This window comes from Lycorma delicatula, chromosome 10 (assembly GCF_047948215.1).
Source record: "Lycorma delicatula isolate Av1 chromosome 10, ASM4794821v1, whole genome shotgun sequence".
In the NCBI taxonomy this organism is placed as follows: Eukaryota; Metazoa; Arthropoda; class Insecta; order Hemiptera; family Fulgoridae; genus Lycorma; species Lycorma delicatula.
Genome location: NC_134464.1, coordinates 69,755,762 through 69,776,142, shown reverse-complemented (window position 1 = coordinate 69,776,142; position 20,381 = coordinate 69,755,762). Strand labels below are relative to the sequence as shown.

The following is a 20,381-nucleotide window of genomic DNA, read 5'->3' as shown; positions in this document are numbered from 1 at the left end:
AAAACAGAAAAATTCTAAATATGATTGATTGTAGGAAAAGGAACTGAATAGAACACTGTACGAGAAACGGTTGTTTGTTAGTGGATGTGATAGAAGGCTTCGTGAATAGAAACAAAGGAAGACATTTCAAATGATGAGTGGGATTATGGAAAAGTGAAAATATGCTGAAACAAAGAGATAAGGAAAGGTTAAAATAAGGTGGAGCGCAGCAGCTGTGACAGGATCTTTTTTTCGGACCTTTTTTAACTACTCAGGGTAACGGGTAATCGCCTAGGAGACGCTGCCTTGGTCGGCCCTGAGTGAAGTGGCTATAGATTAACCCTCCTCTGCATGCAGCTAACATCGCTATCCTGCCCGTCGGGGTCCCTCCTGGTTCATTGAGACATCATGACCAACGCTTCTGGTTGACACGACACCCTGCCCAGAAAGGCTACCCTTCCCGTTCCTATGCTCCAATCAGGGTCCTGCTATGCACCCCGTGTATACCCCACGAATTGTGCCCCCGCCTCAAACACTTTGAGAGTCCTCAATTCTTAATCGGAGCGCCCCAATCCAACCACTCTTGCATGTGGGTGGACTAGAAACGTCCTTAGATTTGAGGCTACCTCAATAAGGAATAAAGAGAAATGATTTGATCACAATACATTAGTAAGATTCAAAGTTTTTTTTGCTATTAGTTAATGAAAAGAGGAAATATGAATTTTTTCTAAGGTTTTTAACGAATATTATGGAATCTGATATTCGTTAATTTGGTAACCATAAAACTTCAACAAGTGCATACTAAACACTATGAACTTTTTAAATCGCTCTAAAAACCATCTTATTTTTTTAAATAAAATGAAAAATTACTGTGGTATTATTGTTTTTAGAACATAATGACATTCTAGCCGGTGGTTGTGGAGGGGGGGAATTAAAAATATAGATAAAATGTCTCTTATTTCTGTCCATTAATTCCGTAATTATTCATAATAAAATATTCTAAGTGTTCATAATAGTATATAAGTAGTCGATACTTTTAAGTTCTGGTAAGATGAAAGGAAGTCTACTTTAAAATTAAGGGATAGATTCCAAAAGAAAAAAACTCGATAGGGTACAATTTCTTAGAAAGATGATGTATAAACATATTATGTTTATCTTTGTTCTTCATTACTTGTAGATTTATTACCAATATTTCATCATATTAAATTAATCTTTATTATTATGTATAACATAAAAATTAAAAACGGGAAAACTAAGACCCCCTCTTAATATGAAAGCATAGTACATGGTTCTACGTAACATAAATGGATAAATAATGGAAAATTTTATCTAACTTATTAGGAAACTACAAAGAAGTTACAAAGTTTATTAATTAAGAACTGTATTTTAATAAGATTTAAGTCTTTTAACTTCAAATAATATCGTCGAAGAGCAAAGAAAATAACTCGTGATGACATCAACATTGATTTTTCTTTATATAAGTGAAAAGTGAAGTATCGATATAAGTATACTTATAGCCAATGTAACAGGAAAGAGAAAGGACAAACCACTGGTATAGCTATTTATCAAGCCAATATTAAAAAGAGAGCGCGAAAAAATCCATTTACCTTTAAAGTCAACATACCATGGTTATATTACTTTGTTTATAACTCAAATTTAATCTCAGCTAATATATATATAATCTTTTGCTTTAAACTGTTATTTCATTTTGCTGAATAACATCAGGTTATATATCAAAATGAAAACGTAATTTAGTGCTAAGTAATGAATAGGAAAAAGAATGTCTTCGAGCTATTAAATAAATTAACATTTCATTCTAATAGGTACGTAATAATACAACATATACATGACGAAAAGAGTAAGAATGTTACTTTGTAAGAGACTATTAAGGTAAATAGTAATATATTTTTGTGTATAAAAATGTTTAATTTAAGAAAAATTATTTATGATAATCCTAATTGGTTCATACATTTGCTCATCTGAATCACGAACATGTTTTAATTACAATATATATATATATATATATATATATATATACATTTTTTCAATTTATTTCTATAACAATAAATTTCATAAAATTTGTTTAGCTCTCAAAGTAATTGAATAAATTATTTCATATTAATGGTTAGTTAATATTTATGTTTATCTTCTTAATTAATAAAAATACAGTAGTTTTCGTAGTATCCATATTTTCTCTGAAACTTACCTTTTCATCATTTAATGCCCTTTCAAATGATGGTTTATACATTAATATTTTCCATAAATTATTTTCGCTGTAAGAAATATCAAGCTGATAATAAGATACTAATTATATTTTTTGTGGCAAATATTTGTAATAGCTTTAATGTACCTAATTTTACCTTATATATGAAGCCGAAAGTTTGTCTCTGTTTTATTTCGCACCTTGTGAGAACGAAGCGATCGATTGCTTTCAAATTTGCAAGATATATTTGTATTTCCAAAGAAGGTTTTAAATCATAGACCGAGGCTCTAGTCCTCTGGTGTGTAAAGTTGTAAATTAAAGATGTTCATTAAAAATAAAAAGATTAATCTTTTATTCATTGTTAGATTTCTGTCATATGGCAACAGAAATAATTTATGAATTTTTCGTCGTCAAAGGCATTTATACTTTAGTTACCCTGGATTTTAGGTAGCTAGCTTTACAGATTTTATTCTGTATTTTATATTTTGGTTCCTTTATCAGATTTCCATAAAGCCTAAATACTTTAATTGTTATTTATCAGTATTATCCAACCACAATGGTACCAGCGGAGCCCTCTGACTAGATGGGAATGACAAGCAAGGTGAGCCCTGTGGTAATGATGAGCAAAGCGAGGTCTGTAGCCCCGGGAGGTCCCCAGGGAGTTGCTAGTTCGACTTAAGGGTTCGCCTGATCTACCTGGGCCTGCTCACATGCATAACTACAGAGTTATGCGTGTGAGGAGGCGCACCCTCTTGTTGCCAAACAAAATTCTCTGGTCCATCTTTTATTTAAGGAAAGAACCATGCACGCAGTATATCCAAACATCAACCTCTCTTACGTTTGCTTCAGAAAAAAAATAACGGAGCATAAACTTGTCGGGGATTTTTACACAGTTTGGGGAGTAGCGCATTGTAAGAGTTGATGGTGATTTTCTGACTACCAGATACGGCCAATAAGTCTGCTAAATATTTCACTGAGATGAGGTGCTGACTCGTCATTAAATACTGTACCAGTAATAAAGTCCTCATCTTCTTGCTGTAATATATCAATTGCGAAGGCGATATGCACGTTGATAGGCTTCAAAGACTGTAACAGCTGTCAGCGGTATGGACGCATATATGTAAGCGTTTTGTTTAAAACATTCTACATTTTCATAACCGGAATTGGTAGTTAGCGCATAAATATGCATTGAAAAGGAGTTTGATCTACTTTTAGTTAATTTGTTTTATTAATTGTTGTAATTTGTATTATTAAAATATGTAGAAAGAAACATTTAAAAGAAAATATTGAGATTGATTTATACGAAGAATAACTGAACGTATAAATTTACCACAGTACATAAATCAATAGCATCAAACCAGTTAAATAACGATGAATTAATTTATGATTTTAAAAAGTTAAAAATTACACTCACAGTTTTAAATTTCGCTTAAATATACTTTTCTCATTAAAAATATTTAGTTTTATTAATTCATGTTACTGAGGAATAATTTGAGGCCAAATTGATCTCAGTTATATCTTAAAATAAACTACTTTTAATAAGATTTGTATTCTTTACATTTATAATTTTAAAATAAAATTATTATGTACAACAAACTGCTGATCAGGGCTAGCTTCTTCAATACTGTTAGAGCTAGCTAAAATTAATTTTTTATACGTTGAATGTGAAAAAAATGAAATCGATAGTTTCTTCAATTAAAATGAACCATTAACTGCAGTTGAATAATTTTAACTTTAATCAATAATTTTAATCACATAAAATAATGTGATTTTATTAACTGATAAACTATTGCAATTTAATAGATGATTTATAAATGAAATGTAAAAATAATGCATCATACTGTATAGCAAATAACAAATAAAAGAGTTTGATTTAGAGATTATATTAATGATTACAATAATGATATCTTTGATTTATCATTATCTACATGCTATTTTAAAAACATGCAAGGTATAACAAACGACGGAAAAGTAAAAAAAAGCCTTTTTATTTCATGTTAACTTAATCATAACTTAATATTTAAATAATATAATTCTCAGCAATGATGCAATTATTTATACAATTTAAATAAAAATGATTAAACTTTAATATTTGTTAACTAAGAAGTTTTTGATTTTTTAATACGAATTAATTATTTCTCTTAAGCTTTTCAACAAATGTTTAAACTGTAATTCATTTTTGATGATAAATTTAAATAAAAAATTAACTTTCATAAGAGAATTTCTTTCTTTAAAAAAAAAACATTACCATAGAACATTATATAAAAAGAAATTTATTCATTAAATATTTAAAAACGTAATAATTTTTATTAAAAACAAAATTTAAGCCGGAGATTCTTAAGGATACAGATCTAATACCGAAATTTTTCACCGAGAGATTGACATTCCTAATTCCTAAGACGACTTCACCAGCAGAGGATCCTCTTATTACCGTCCTTCACTTGTATCCATACAATACACATATATTGTATAAGATAATAATGTCCATCACATATGCCAAAATTGGCGAACATATTAGAAGGCATCAACTTATAATGGATAAAGATAATGGCTGTAACGTTTGCAAGAAAGTATCACACATTCCATTCCTCTGGTTCCGCTAAGAGCAATCGAAGTATTTTGTATACAGCGTATATAAATTACAAGCAGGATTTCGACTCTGAGCCGCACTCCTAGCTTGTATAGATGATGTATATACTATTTGTATAGATGATGGTTCTATACTAAATAGACCCAGTGATTGTAGATTTTGTGCGATGCACTACAGATAGGTGGCGTACGACCCTTCGGTTGGCCGCCTCAATAAAGCGACCACAAAGATCGGTAGAATGATGACATCTAGAGGAATATTTCAGGGTGATGCATTTAGTGCTCTTTGGTTTTCTCTTGCACATAACCCGCTTTGGAGCTTGCTGAAGTCAGCCAGCAGTGTAGTCATGTATGTGGACGAAATCAAACTATTTTCAGGGACTTAAAACGGTGGGGGTTCCACCTGCTCGGAAATTCAGTGTTGATATATGCGTGAGATTTGGCCTAGATAAATGCAGGCTCAATACAATGAGAAGGGGAGGTGGGCACGGATCGATGGTAGTGCTGTTACATCCATGGAGCCCTCAGCGTGACTACTGTGAGATGTTATGAAACCTTTCGTTATCTGGATTTCGTAGAGGTTATTGGGGTAACCCATAGCTATATCAAAGAGATCTTTACCACTGAACTCATGGAGCGTGTGCGTGCCATGGAATTTTAGTTGGGCGGGGATAATAAAGTAATAGTTGCCAAAACGTTTGCGGAGCCGGTGGTTGCTTCGACGGAATGGACAGATGCGTGAGGAACTTGTCTCACAACGCAGCAATCACCTGAGGAGTGATGGGTGCGTTGAACCCAGTTAGAATTGTGTCTAACCACTCTATACACCTATCCTGCCAGATACGATATCCCTACTCCTGCTATTACTACAGGACTATTTATCTCGAATATGGTCCTAGTCATTTCACCTGACGTTTTCGCTGTGTAGCGTAAATGGCGTTCAGACGCAAGGACGTCAATAACCACCCGTAATAACCAGTTGTTTCAGGTGAAATAGTTCTGTATCTCTACATCACAGTAAGTAACAGGAGGCGCTGAATGCAGAACAGAATATCTCAGTAACTCTTTTACCTCATTCTGCTTTATCAATATCTAAGCTTTCTCTGATCGAGAATGATCAATTTAAGATCTACTATGATCGCACTATCCACACAGATGGAGTAGTGGAGCTTAATCGCTATGAAATTGATGTGGCAATGAAGAAGGAGAAAATCATTTGGATTGCTGACGTCTCCATATCACTGATCTTCACTATGAAGAAGAAATATCCCGAAAGATTTCTAAGTACCAGGACTTGGTAAATAAGATCAGGGAGTTCAAGGTCAGAGTAGAGTGAAAGTGGTGCCCATACTAGGTGAAATATCCAATACTCTGCATAGGTCACCGATAATGCTAAGCGTTTCACATAACTTCTACCCCACCATGAAGAAATCCATAATTTTTGACACGTGCACATTGCCGAGGAAGTTTACACTTCTGAACTGGGCCGCTGGAAAATCTACAGGTTTGGGGGCACTCGGCTTTATGTTTAATATTTGATTTTATACACTGAAATAAGCTTTCTATACATATATATAGCAAAACAAGAATTTAGAACTGAACTCTTGTTTTGGTATATTGCTTATGCCGGCTGGAGCCTCTTTTTCCAACATGTTGCGCTTGGTAAAATATAATTTATTTTACACTCAAACAGTAATACATCTTATTATAGTGTGTGTGTGTGTGTAACTTTCTATATATAGTACATACAGAAAACCAGAGAATATACTAAAATTCATTAATCCTTCTTTATCATCATACAGTTCTTGGTAGGAGTATTGCTGGATCTTACGCCTTACCGATCTAACTAAATTCTTCTCAGGCTTGCAAAAGTCGTACCTTACATATTCCTCCTACACATCTACGTGTTGGCTCACAATCAGAGTCCGTTCTCCATGTAAAACATCTACGTGAGTGCAGAGATATATAAGTACTCTTAGACCAATGTTTACATTAAAAGCAAAATTTCTATTAATAACTTTTTTAAATAATTATTTAATAGAAAAACATAAGAACCAAAATATATAGGGATAATAAATACAAAACAATAATAAATACAAACATGAAACATTTTTTAAATTTACAAAAAATCGTTGTTTCATCTTGGTACAGGAGATACCTTCGTTTAGATTCAAGTACTAGTTTACATTTAAATTTGAGTCCATCAGTCTCAAAGAAATCAATTATATTCAAAAATTTAGTCACCATTGTCTTATATCTCTCGTAGGGAGTCAGACATGTAGCGAGTGGTAAGAAACGGATACCTCATCTAGGAATTAAAGCGATACAACACTGTTGTGAGAGCCGAAATTAGGTATATGCTTATATGGTTCAATCAGGTCAAACAACAGCAAAGTTTAGAAATATTAAAAGAAGAGAAAATCTCATTCGTTCCTAGATATGAAAATTGGGAAACTTCTACTCCAGCCAAGTCAAGAAACTTGTATTAACGCTTCCAGATCATTAATTGTACATTTCCTATCTCTATTCTAGGTTGGGGTAACGTATTCCAGGTGAATATAATATATCTATATAAATAAAAATGTAAATGTTCGTTTGTTAAAAATCTTACATCTCCGAAAATTCTGCACCGATTGCTTTGAAATTTTGACACAACATTGCATTCGAATACGTGCGTGATTTTATATAGCTAATATTTATATACCTAAGATGTGGCAAGTAAAAACGTACTTCAATAAAAGGGAAGAAGGTAAAAAAGGAAGAATGGGAAACTGGAAAAAAGAAAAAGGAAAACTGGGAAAAGGAAATGGAAAGTGGAAATGGTAAGGGAAAAAGGAAATAAGTGAAAGAGAAATGGGAAAATGAAAGGAAAGTGGAGGAAATGGGAACACGGGGAAGGGAAATGGGAAAAGGAAGGGAATATGGTAAGAATGAAAATGGGAAATGGGAGAAAAGGAAAAGGGAAAAATGAAAGAGGGAAAGGGAAAAGGGAAAAAGGGTGGCAGGGTAAAAGGGAAAAAGGGAAAGGTTAAATTTTGTGAAGTTCCGTAATGTTCAGTTTTTTAATATTTTATCAAACTTTGAATTGTATCCATTTATATATATACTCAATCTAGCAATAGCGAAAGCATTGCCGGGTCTACTAGGGTATACATATATAATAATCACCACCACCATCATCGATAATAATAATAACCAATAATTAGTAATAATGAAATATTAACAATTATTTTATTATAATAATTTTATATGTTATTTAAGTATTTAAAAGTAATAGATTAGAACACGGAAATATTTTTCTTTTGCCGTGGTAACAAAGTTATAATGAAGTGAACGGTTTAAAGATATTAAACATCTTTAATATCACTCATTAGGAATATCGCGATAATTGTAGATAATGACCAAGCCTGTAATTTATATAGCCTGTAAAGATTTATTAAAATTTGTCCAGTAGTTTTTGCGCGATGCGCGCACATGGTCAACCCTAGTTATCATTTTATTATTTGTATAATTTTCTTTGGTTTAAAAATAAATTAAATAAAAACGCTTTTAAATTAAAAGCATAACTATTTAAGTTTCAATTTACTAATCATATTAAAAAAATAATTATTTATTATAATTATTATTTATTTTTTCTCCCTCCGATCTAACCTAAATACAGTCAGCTTAAAATTCTTTTATGTTAAATGATTTTTTAGTCTATGGAAAACACCAAGACTTCCGCCATTTAAACCCAGTATCTGCCGGATGTTAGGTACTTCCTCTCCAGGTTGACGTAATAGTAACAATAGATTTTTCACTAACAAAAGCTGTAAGTAAGTTTTAGTTAAAACATTTAAAATACTTTGAGATGATATAATAAATCCAATTTTATTATTTTGTAATTATATTTTGTAGGCAACTTAAATATCCCAACAATTATTTTTTCTCTTTAAATTTTTATACACCCGATAAATTAAAATCAAATAACACCAAATTACAAACAAGTAATTAGGCATTAATTTTAAAAATTGTAAATTTGAAGGACTTAAAAAGGATTATTTTTTTATTTTATATATTATAAAATAGGAATATATTTACAAAAATATGGCCGCATAAAAGAAGAGTTCTGCAAATTGAGACTTATTTAACGTGAGCTAATGTTTTCTGTAATTCAGGAATATTATGTGTGTATATATATATATATATATATATATATATTATATGTATATTTGGCCATATGTTTTAAAACTAATCTTCTATCAAACTTACGTAAACCTAGGTAAATTACCTAGTAAATAAAAAAACCAATTCCAAGAAAGGGAAACAAAAATATAAAAGGTAAAGGAGACAAAAATATAAAAAAATATCTTCCATCCGTATTTATAAGCGATATAATGTTTCGAGTAAGAAACGTTAACTTAAAAAGTAAAGCATGAAGACGAATAAAAAATTATATACGTTTTAAAACCTGTACTATTATAAAATAATTAACATTAAAAAATAAAAAAAACACATTTTAAGGATTTTTTTTCTTTTGAGAGATTTAATAAAAACGGAGCAAGCAAAAGAAAATTAATTTTCCGAGAGCTAATTCTGCGTAATTTGTCTACTTATACATAAATATTTACTTAAAAACATTATGTAAGATATAATTAAACGTTTATTTCTTTCTCAGTTAAAATAAAAATAAATGTACCAGAAAATAATAGAGTAAATAATGTAGATCCTAATGGAAATAATTTAAAAAAATAACAATAAAGTTACAAACAAAGTAAGACCTACGTAAAACGATTATGGAAATAAATTGGAAAAGAAATTACGTTCCAAAAACCGTTTACAAAATATTTTAATTAAAATCTAGATCTAGATGGTTAAATGACCATCATTTCTTATGAAATACTATGAAAGAAGAATTTTTAGCTGGAATTATAGAATAAAAATACAAACTAAAAGGAACATCTAAACAAATGTTGATTTAGGCAACACCAATGTAAAATGTAAATTAAACTTAAAAAATCTAATCCAGTTAAACATCTAATTCAGCCTCCCCTTCAACACTTTAAAAGTGCATGTCTTTTTTATAGGCTGGCTATATACAATTTATTTTAACAAAACCAAAAGATAGCATATAACTTAAATCAATCCTTCAGATATCCCCGTCCTTTAACAAAATTATAAGGGGGTAGTAACAGGTTCATGTTCTTATGATTTTAAATTTTTGCAAAAGGATTTTCAACATAAACTATAAACAGATTCTTGGGTTCTGATCCCTTTTTTTTATTCAATAATGAAGTTTTCTGTTCACTACTCTAAAATAACTCAAAAATATGCAATACCTGCATATATTACTACATTTTTAAAACTTATTTTTTTTAAACATCTCTAATAAACCATTTTCCAGGAATGCTGGGCTACAGAATATTTTCGGGTCTAATGATAATAAATAAATTACAAGTGCATACGTTTAAATTGGTTGATCTCAACTTGGAGAGTGAGTACTTATCGCTTATGGAATTGTATATAGCTTGCTCCAGAATGTCTTGTGGGATCAAGATGTGTATAGAAATTCCAGAGAGAAAAGGTGTCCATTTTTAGATTTTGTAATTCACAGATTCTTCCACACAAAAAAAAAAGAACAAAAACAAAAATAGAAATGAAGTACGGTCACCTCCTTTCGGTGATTGTCGGATAATGTTAAAAAAACCGTGCAAAATACGTTTTTACTTATAAGAAGGACGAGTAACCAGCTAAAAATACTGTTTTAAGATTGGGATCGATTATTCTTAAACCCTATACTTTAGATCATTCAAAGTTACGAGTTCTGTGCAGACCATAATTTTGCTCTGAAGAAATTACAATTCACGGATATTATTTATAAATTGAACAGACTTTAATTGTTATTTATCAGTATTATTCTCACAAGGATGAGGAAATTGAACATAGTTGGGGTCCTGGGGATGGAGTCCCTTGTCTAGATAGGAAAGGCGAGCGAAGTGAATCCTGATCGGCTAATACTGAAACGTTTTTCATTTAAAAATTTATTGTAGTAATATATAAGTAAGTGTAGAGAAGCGATTGTAAATAATTAAATGTACTTTGACATTATAGCTATGTAAGAAAGATAAGGTAATACTTTATTTGTTACATAGAAAGATACATTAGTTTTCTTGCCATGATAGTTTCAAGATAAAGTTTTACTTTTCACACGAACAAGTGGTTTTGAATAACAATAAATCTGTCTTCTGTATACTCTAGTGGTTTTTAAGAATTTATAAATGAAGAGAAACTTTTGAGGTCTTGAAAATCGATGAATAGAACTTTTTATTCTTATGTTTGGTGTTTCAGATGAGCTGTAAAATGTTAATTTCATTTCACTCCTATATCAACGATAAATTTAATAGGACACACAATGTTTTAAATACTAAATAATTAATTTAAAAAATTAAAAATACTGTTTGATTAGTAATTTAAAAAAAAATATTTCAAAGATTTTTCTTAATAATATCGTATATATTTTCACAAACCCAAAATTTTTAATTTTTTGCTTTATCATTTACTGTTCATAAGAGGAATGATAAAAACAATATTTACATTAAATTATGTAAAATAAAAAAAAAATACTCGTACAATTAGTGTGACAAAGCTATTAAATAGTCTATCAAAACATTGCTTTCAAGTTTGTTATTATGACACAAAGCGCCCCTTAAGATATAAAGAAAATTCTTGAGAAAGAAAATAATCCATTTGTTATTTTATATATATATATATATATATATATATATATAGTACTCTCCTGGAGCTTTGAAGAAAATGTCGACATGTTTCATCCTTAATCATATCTTCTAGCAATTTGAGTCAATTGTATTTTTATATCTAATATTCCAATTTTGTCTCTACATATTATTCGGAATGCCCTAAATATAAAAATCAATCCGCTGATGTAATATCATTTCTAAAGTGTTCTAGATATTCTATGGAATTGAAGAATCTAGAATAGTCCTCCACTTAATGCCCTGTATATTTTAGGTTAGTTAGCACGTAATCCTTTAGAAAACTTGGAACGGAGTTATTATACATACATTCAGACGTCAAAGAATTCAGCAATTGTATGATGAGATTAATTAATGTATAAAAGTTTACATTAATTAAAAAGAAAAATTAGTTGTAAGATACTTAATAGAAAATGTTTTTTTATAATTTTTAGTAAATAAAAAATTAATGTATTAATTATTTTATAACTAAAAAATAAATTCCTAATAATCAGGTAAACAGAGATATTTAATTTTTCTTTATTGTCGTGTATTTTATTTATTTTATTTTTTATTTTTGTGTGATAAAATTAAAATTAACTAAAATAACATAGAACTCGATTAATACGGATTTTTTTATAAATATAAATGCATTTGAATATACTTCCTTATTAACACTCGTAAAAACAAAATATTAGGGTCAACTAACTGTACTTAATAAAGAGTGACTTGTTTTTACATTGAAGTGATGCAAGGTAAAAGTGATTGTTTACTGTAAATAATTTGGAAAACCTGCCATATTGGCGATTTTAAATTCACATAGCTAAATAGATTTTTTTTCAAGATTAAAAAAAACATTTTCCGTGAAAAAAAATGTTTGTTTTTATTAAGTATTTAATTAATTTATTAATTTAATTTAAAAAAAACTTTGCTAAAGATCTTTGGTTGTGTTTTAAGGGTATCGATATTTTTGTGATTAAGTGGAAGAATGTTTCAGAAAAAAATCTTTTCTACTTCCAACTGGACAAAAAAAAACTTAAAATTTTTATGGAGAATCCTTTTTTATTTTCTTCTGATAACATGTCAAAAATTATTTCTAGATTTTCGAAATTTATTTTTAGGTTAATGTTTTTTATCTACTTTTATTTACTATAAAACCATACATGTTTGTTTTTTCTTTTTAATTTTTTTACATATAAACGTTTCTACAAACATATATTACATAAAATTTTTAGTAAAACCTGGACTTTTACGAAAACCCTGGCCTAGCCTCGCAGACCCTACAAATGGCGCTGGATCGTGTGTGCGTGTGGCAGAAAAAGTGAAGGATTAAGGTTAATCAGGGTAAGTCGAGGCACGTTTCATTTGCCATGCGGAGAGGTGAATGTCCCGGTGTGTACTTCGATGATGTTTTGATCCTGCAGACGGAGACTGTGCGGTATCTGGGACTTCACCTGGGTCGACGATTGACCTGGAAGTGTCATGTGAGGATGAAGAGGAAACAGCTAAACGCAAAGTACAGGAAACTTCATTGGCTGCTACGGAGCAACTAGGCCTCACGTTATCCAACAAGATCTTAATTTACAAGGCTATCATGGGCCCAATCTGGACGTACGGTGTGGAATTGTGGGGAACGGCTAGTACTAGTAATGTGGAAATTATACAACGATTTTAGAATAAAATAGCGAAGGTAATTGCCGAAGCTCCGTGGTTCACGCGGAATGATGAGATTCAGTATTATCTGGAACTCCCATCGGTTCGTGAGATTGCACAAAAGCGCAACGTCAAATACCTGCAGAGGCTTGAGAATCAGTAAACCACTTTGCAATTAATCTACTCGATAACAGCATAGATGTCCGACGGTTGCCCATGTACTCGACTTAGGGTCTGCGTAACAGTTTGGAATCTAACACCGTCAAGTTTAGTGGTGTCGTATCTAATTTCTTGTTACTTCTCTTTCTTTTTCTTTGTATTTATTATTAATGTTTGTTTTGTGGACTATATGGTTCTGAAATTAATGGTTTGTGATTTATGACTGTGCTTGAAATTTCATATTTGACTTTAAGTTTGCTTGTAACCGTTTACTGTGTATTATTTATTTTGGGGGTTCCTTAAGGAACTTCTAATCACATGCTTCTATCAGAAAACTTACTTATAGCTCCACAGGAGAGCCGATTGTGATTATAATTGTTACTGAGCAAAAAAAAAACCTAGTAAATTCATATGAGTGCGAATAAAATGGTCATATAAAACGAATATGACAGAATCTTGAATTTCAAAATGACAGATTTAACATGATTGATCAACGTATTAAAATTACGCAGAAAATCAAATCAAATACTTATAAAATATTGTACATATTTCAATTTAAATACAATAGAACAATAATATTTTGTAGATGATTAAAAATCACGTTACATTATTTTACTAACATTTATATTAGGAAGTTACTTATTATATAATTTAAATTACAATTAATGTTTAAATTGATTGAAATAAACTTAAAAATTATTGAAAAGATTTTGAAAGAAAGTTATGTACTGGGGTCGTGAATAAATTAATTCGTGATATATATTTTTAATTAGCAAACGTGCATTTTATGGATTTATCTAAATAATTAATTAAATCAAACAAAATTTGTAGAGCAATTTACGTGCATAAAAAGTGTTACCAGACGTTTTTTGTTAATAACTCATGAATAAAAAAAGAAACAAAAAGATTATATGTTACATAGAATTCAAAGTAATATTTTGAGTTGAATGACGTACAAGTAAGCAGTTGTAAATGAAAATAATTAACCCACCGGGTTGGTCTCGTAGTGAACTCATCATCGCAAATCAGCTGATTTCGAAGTTGAGAGTTCTAAGGTTCAAATCTTAGTAAAAGCAGTTACTTTTATATGGATTTGAATATTAGATCGTGGATACCGGTATTATTTGGTGATTGGGTTTCAGTAACCACACATTTCAGGAATGGTCGACCTGAGTCTGTACAAGAATACACTTAATTTACATTAATACATATCATCCTGTGAAGTAATGATCCTTTACATTAGTTTTGGAGGCTAAACAGAAAAAGAGAATAGGAAATGAAAATAATTTCCCGTAATGCCCACCATTGGCACACTAACAATTTTATATTTTATCGTTTATTTATCATTTGTACGTCTGGTAATTATAAAGATTTTTCATTACACTTATCTTTATTTTTTCATTGTACGATATTATTTCTTATTCATTCTTTAAATATTAAAAAAAAAAAATTAAGCTGTTCGGAAATTTATAAATTTTGATATTACAAAAATTAAAATTTGTACCTACGACAGAAAATTTTATAAATCCAAAAAATTACTTCTGTTATTTTAAATTTTAAAAATGTTAAATTTTATATTTCACTTATCACTTATTTCAGAATATGAATCAATTAAGACAAAATTATTCCAGGAACAGTTAATTAATTAAAATAATCAATTAATTTGACAATGTATAATTTGTCAGTATATAGTAATAGTAGTAGTAAAATTTATTTTTAACAAAAGATCTTTGTGATCATCTAGGTGTAATATTTATTTTCAAAGCTATTTCACCTTTTTTAACTTGGAATTTTCAATCGCGGTTTTTACAAAATACAGTCATTCTCTTGTTAATATATTCCACTCCAATAGTTTGTCGCTGTCCATAGCATTAATTACAGAACACTTGCAGATACAATTTTAATTAATAAATTTATTTGTTGGAGATGTGGAAAAGGTTTATTTGTATTTTTCCGGTAGATGGCTCTATGATCACATAACTTTGGTAATATTAATCAAATGTGTCAACACTTAAGTGCTTTAGAAAGGTAACATATCACATAGTATTTTTATAAATGTTATGATTATATTAGTTTATTTATTTTAAAAATATTATGCCTTGATAAAGATTGAAAATAAAGAAGTTCGATACATTTTGACATCTTATTACGAAAAATTGAAGAATGCAAATCAGGTGCTAAAAACTCTATGATGGTTTTGAAGTTGAGGCAGTGTCACTAACTGTGGCACCAAGCTGGTTTAGGTGATTTTAAACTGTAAATTTTAATCTAAACGATCCATCTTGCTCTCTGGTTAGGTAATGACTAAAAAGTCTATGAAATCATGAAAAACATGAAGAAGACCAACCATATTAGCAGTAGTGATATCAGTAACGAACTAAACTTCAACCGCAAAAGAATTTTAAATCGTTTGAAGAAAACTGGGTACAAAATAACTCGATGTTCTAACAATAAAAAACTTAATACACTGAATTTCCATTGCAAAATCAAACCATTTTTGAAACGGCTTATTAAGGGAAATGGACTATGGATCATGTACGATTGTACGGAAAAGATCATGGTCGAAGAGAAGTATAGTTCCGCAAACGGTGGAAAATTTAGGATTGACGGATAAAAGTAATACTCTGAATGAGGGATCGGAAAGTAATTGTTTTCTATCAGCTCTTTCTGCCCGGCCAAACGGTTTATTCGCAAAATAATCGAGATAAGACAATCTATAATTAGTTATCAATTATTAATAATTATTCATGGTTGGTAATTACTCTTAATTATTAATCAATCCAGAATTCATAAATAGGAAAAGGTCATCTTCCATCACGACAACGGTCAGACCCCCACACATATTAGGTGATCCGTCGAAAATTGAGAGAACTTGGCTGGGAACTTTCGAAACATATATTTTATCGTTTTGACCTAGCACCGTAAGATTACCGTTTGTTTTAATCTTTGTGTAACTATCTTAGCGGTATTAAGATGGTTTCAAAAGAAACTTATAAAAAAATTACTTATAACTTTTTGTTCAAAACACAGAAGTTCTACAATGACAGGATTATGATTTGACCTGAAAAATGGTAAAGGCCCTAGCCCCCTTCGCGGTGAAGTTGTAAAGTTTTCCTCGTCAAAGATCTGTGTACTTTAGTTACCGTAATTGTTACTATGTCCTTAATTAAACTTATTTACCATGTATGTCTAATTAAAAGAAGTATTTGAAAAATTTTAATAATTCATTTTTTCCATTTCCCTCCCTCTGTAGGCCAAATACTCTAAATTGGACTTTCTGAATTATCCCACTTATGGTAGAAAATTTTTAAAGAGAGAATGGGGATATCTCAATTACAAAACAATTAAATGGGAGCATATTTCCGTAGTTCTTGCTATCTGAAATACACATTGTTGGACGTCATTTTGGTTTGGGCGATCAGAATTTAGTTTTAATTGTAACTTTTTTCTCGTTTTATCGAGCTCTTTAAAATGATGTTTCAAATTACCATTGGTTACCTTTGAAATTTTAGTTGCCCTCCCTCACCATCCTCGCACAAAAATCACAAAGAGTGAAATATGTATTCATTGAAGTAGCCCCTGGATACAAGGAAGAATATTGCAAACGACATCCAATTATTTTTATAAAAAAAAGAAAACGTTCAGAAGGTGTAATTTTTTTTTCTTATTTAACCTCCAGGACTATCGTTAGGTATTGCTTCAGAGGACGAGATGAACGATTTGTACCGTGTATGAAAATGTCACGGCTGACTGGGATTCGAACCCGGGACCTCCAGATGAGTGAGTGTAATTTACATTTGAGCAACCCGGAATATAAATATACAACAAAACAATAAAATGACTAGCCTTTTTATAGATTCTACTTGATTTTTTTTTGTTGAAGTTTTTAGATACTTCATTTTCAATTCATCAAAAAAGTAATCAGCTACGTTTTACTTATTATTAAAGCCAATAAAATAATAAATAATTCATACAAATTACTAAAGAAAAACCCATTTTTAAAATATTATATCAATACTATCGTATGAGAAAAATAAATAAAATTCTTGAATGGGTTACAAACTTTATTGCTACAGGAGTGACGATTTAAATTGTACGTTTGATTGTAACATCAATTTAAATACCTTTGATTCTTGATTTCAACAACATAGTAGAATGAAGAGTGACGATTTGCCAAAATTTATGTATAGAAACTAACGAAGGAATATAAATAAACCTTAGGCAAAACAATTTAACGTTCAATTCATTATCAGTATTCTCACATTCGTTCTTGAAAAAAAAATTCAATAAATATATATGTTAGAATTATTTAATTTAAATTCTGATAGTTGTAAATAATAATTCAATAAACAATAAAACCCTAAATTTATTTTATAAGATTAAAAAAGAGAGATTTTAAATCCATTTCACAATATAAATTCTTATAAAAATTTTCAGAATTTACAAAAAAAAAATAAAGAATTCAAAATATTTCAATTCAGATTCCTTACATAAAATCAATTCTTCAATAAGCCGATTTAAAACCAGTATCACTACCATTTCAATAGAAAAATTCAATTTAAGTTCAACACACTTCACCGAGCAATGCCTTTTCAAAAAAACCATACAAGAAATTACGTGTCTCTTCTAAACCTAAATAATTATTTAATATTACTTTCAACAAAGTATTTTTAAAGAGATAAATATATATGTAAATTTATACGTTTATAATAATTAGTAATAATTTGTATAGAATAATTCATTATATAAGGTTTAATCAGATATTTAGTAAATGTGTGTAATATTAAACAGAATTTGGTAAGTCAATAAACTATCCCGATGAGAGTCAGTTCCTTTATAGGTTAATTTTTCCCTCCCCCTTCATAATTTCTTCATCCGAATTTCTTTGGCTGAATACCTTGGGAGTTATACTCATCATAATCTTTGATTCATCTGTAGTGTCATTTTACATAGGCAGACCATATTTGTATACGGTCTGAGTAATCCTGACACTGCAGTGGAAGAGACATCTGCCTTGTGATGATCCCGTCGTCACAACACCCCTCCGCCCGTTCATAGCCCTCATGGGCATAACCGGAGGTCATCTTTCATATCCTCAAAATTCGATTAAATATCACTTTGGTTTCTGACATAATACCATTTATCTGCTATAATACCGTTGCAAATGCCTCGGTAGACATTCCCATCGATGTAATAAACCCATAAAATAATTTCATCTTCGAAACAGATTTCTCACATCATCACAATGCTAATCCACCAGAAAATATTATCCATACAATCACTAACCACCTCCGCAGATGCATGAACCCTCGTCTGTCTTCCATCGAACAAAACTACTTTTAGTAAATCTCCAAACCTGTAAATACAAATAAACTAATTGGTGTAAACATGCATACTTTATAAATTAAGCTTAATAAAGCCTCAAAATCTAATCTCATACCCATTAAAATTATATTGTTTGAAACTTAGCATTCCTACTTATTCAAAATTCTCAGAAGGATGAAATTAGTTGCTGTTCCTACTCGATCCATGATTAAATCCGCTAAGGCCCACCCTAAGACAAATCATCCCAGAGCTCAAATATCCACTAATGACTATTTTTTACGTAAAATTAACTAATCGGGCACGAGTGTCAAAAGCGCCTACTTTGGCAGAAAAACCACCCAAACTGGATCCACTCAGGCTACTGATCTATCTTTTAACACTTTCAGCAATTTTTTCGAGAGCCAAAAAATTCATAAATCTTTCGACAATCCGCTTCTCATCACTCACCCTCCAATTTACTCCAAATTCGAACCAACATCCTCACGTTTTCTAATCACTCCTGCACGCCTTAATTCATACTTTGTGCAGATATATAGCCCGTGATACGCATTATCCGCGGTCAAACAATAAAAAAATAATAAGGCAATTATAAAAAACTTACATTAAACTGCAGCCAAGTAGGGGATTTATTAAACATAAAATTTTATATTTTAACATCCAAGAATTTTTTAAAGTTCCAGTTAATACTTTAATACTCTTTTTAATTTACTTTTGTATTAAAAAAAAGAAGAAGAAAAAAATAGTTAAAATACATAAAATATAAATTTAATTGGCTTTTACTATTGTACATTGGTCGTTGATTTCAACTTACTGAACATCAGTAGTTGAATTATATTTGAATATCTACATGATTTAAAATTTTAAATGGAGTAATAATCTACGCTGGAGAAATAAAGTATTTCTAAAATATTTAACTTTTTTTTGTTAATATTGAAAATCTTTATTGTTTAATACCTACTTTTAAAATGTGACCTATTTTATTATATCTTGTTTTTAATAAACTTCAAAATATTTTCGTTTGTGTAAGATTTTGTTGAGTTAATTTGATTTTACTTAAAATAAAATTGTCTACAACATTCGTGTAAAATCTTTAATATTCTTATTATCAATTTAACAAAGTTATTTTATGCCAATCAGAAAATATTCTTTTTCGACCCCCAATTTTTTGTCTTTTTCTTCAAATTTCTCAAAATCTATCGAAATTCGTATACCTATATTTTTTTTCAAATATTCAGATCAGATTTCATATAAAATCATTAAATATACTCCCACATTTGGGTCTTAAGATTTAAAATCTGGCTTAATTTTACCGAAGGCACAGAAATCTGGATGAAATCTTTCACCAGCCGATACTCACTGCCAAGCGTTTCCAAACCTACGTTTTTCTTATTTTCACCGTTAGATTAATTCTCCGTCAATCACTCTGTATATACACAAATCTGATTTTTACATACCCACACCCATACAATACACACACACACACACACACACACACTCACAAAACGTTATTAACACCTAAAATTACTAACATATAAATATTTAAATTACATAATATGCTACGTTTTTACCTCTTGTGTGGTTGTGTGACGTAAAGTAAAGAGATATGTTGTGAAGAAGTAACGTGCAGTTCCTTGATGTAAATGTATATAACGAGTTATCATCCTCATTTTTCCATGTACAGTTCATCCTGGAAAAAAAAATTAAATTAAATTTAACCAATTTATGTTTCATTAAGCTTTTTT

General features: G+C 30.1%; 2 protein-coding genes across 2 annotated transcripts in view; both read right to left on the bottom strand.

Annotated features, from left to right (window-relative positions):
• The window catches only part of LOC142331408 (RYamide receptor-like), a 177,548-nt gene extending 157,223 nt beyond the window's left edge, over positions 1 to 20,325 (bottom strand). The window contains exon 1 of the mRNA XM_075377297.1: positions 20,208 to 20,325. Within this exon, the coding sequence (XP_075233412.1) occupies positions 20,208 to 20,325 (118 nt within the window). The remainder of the gene's footprint in view (positions 1 to 20,207) is intronic.
• Positions 1 to 20,381, bottom strand: part of LOC142331725 (uncharacterized) — a 499,803-nt gene that overhangs the window by 372,565 nt on the left and 106,857 nt on the right. The window lies entirely within an intron of this gene.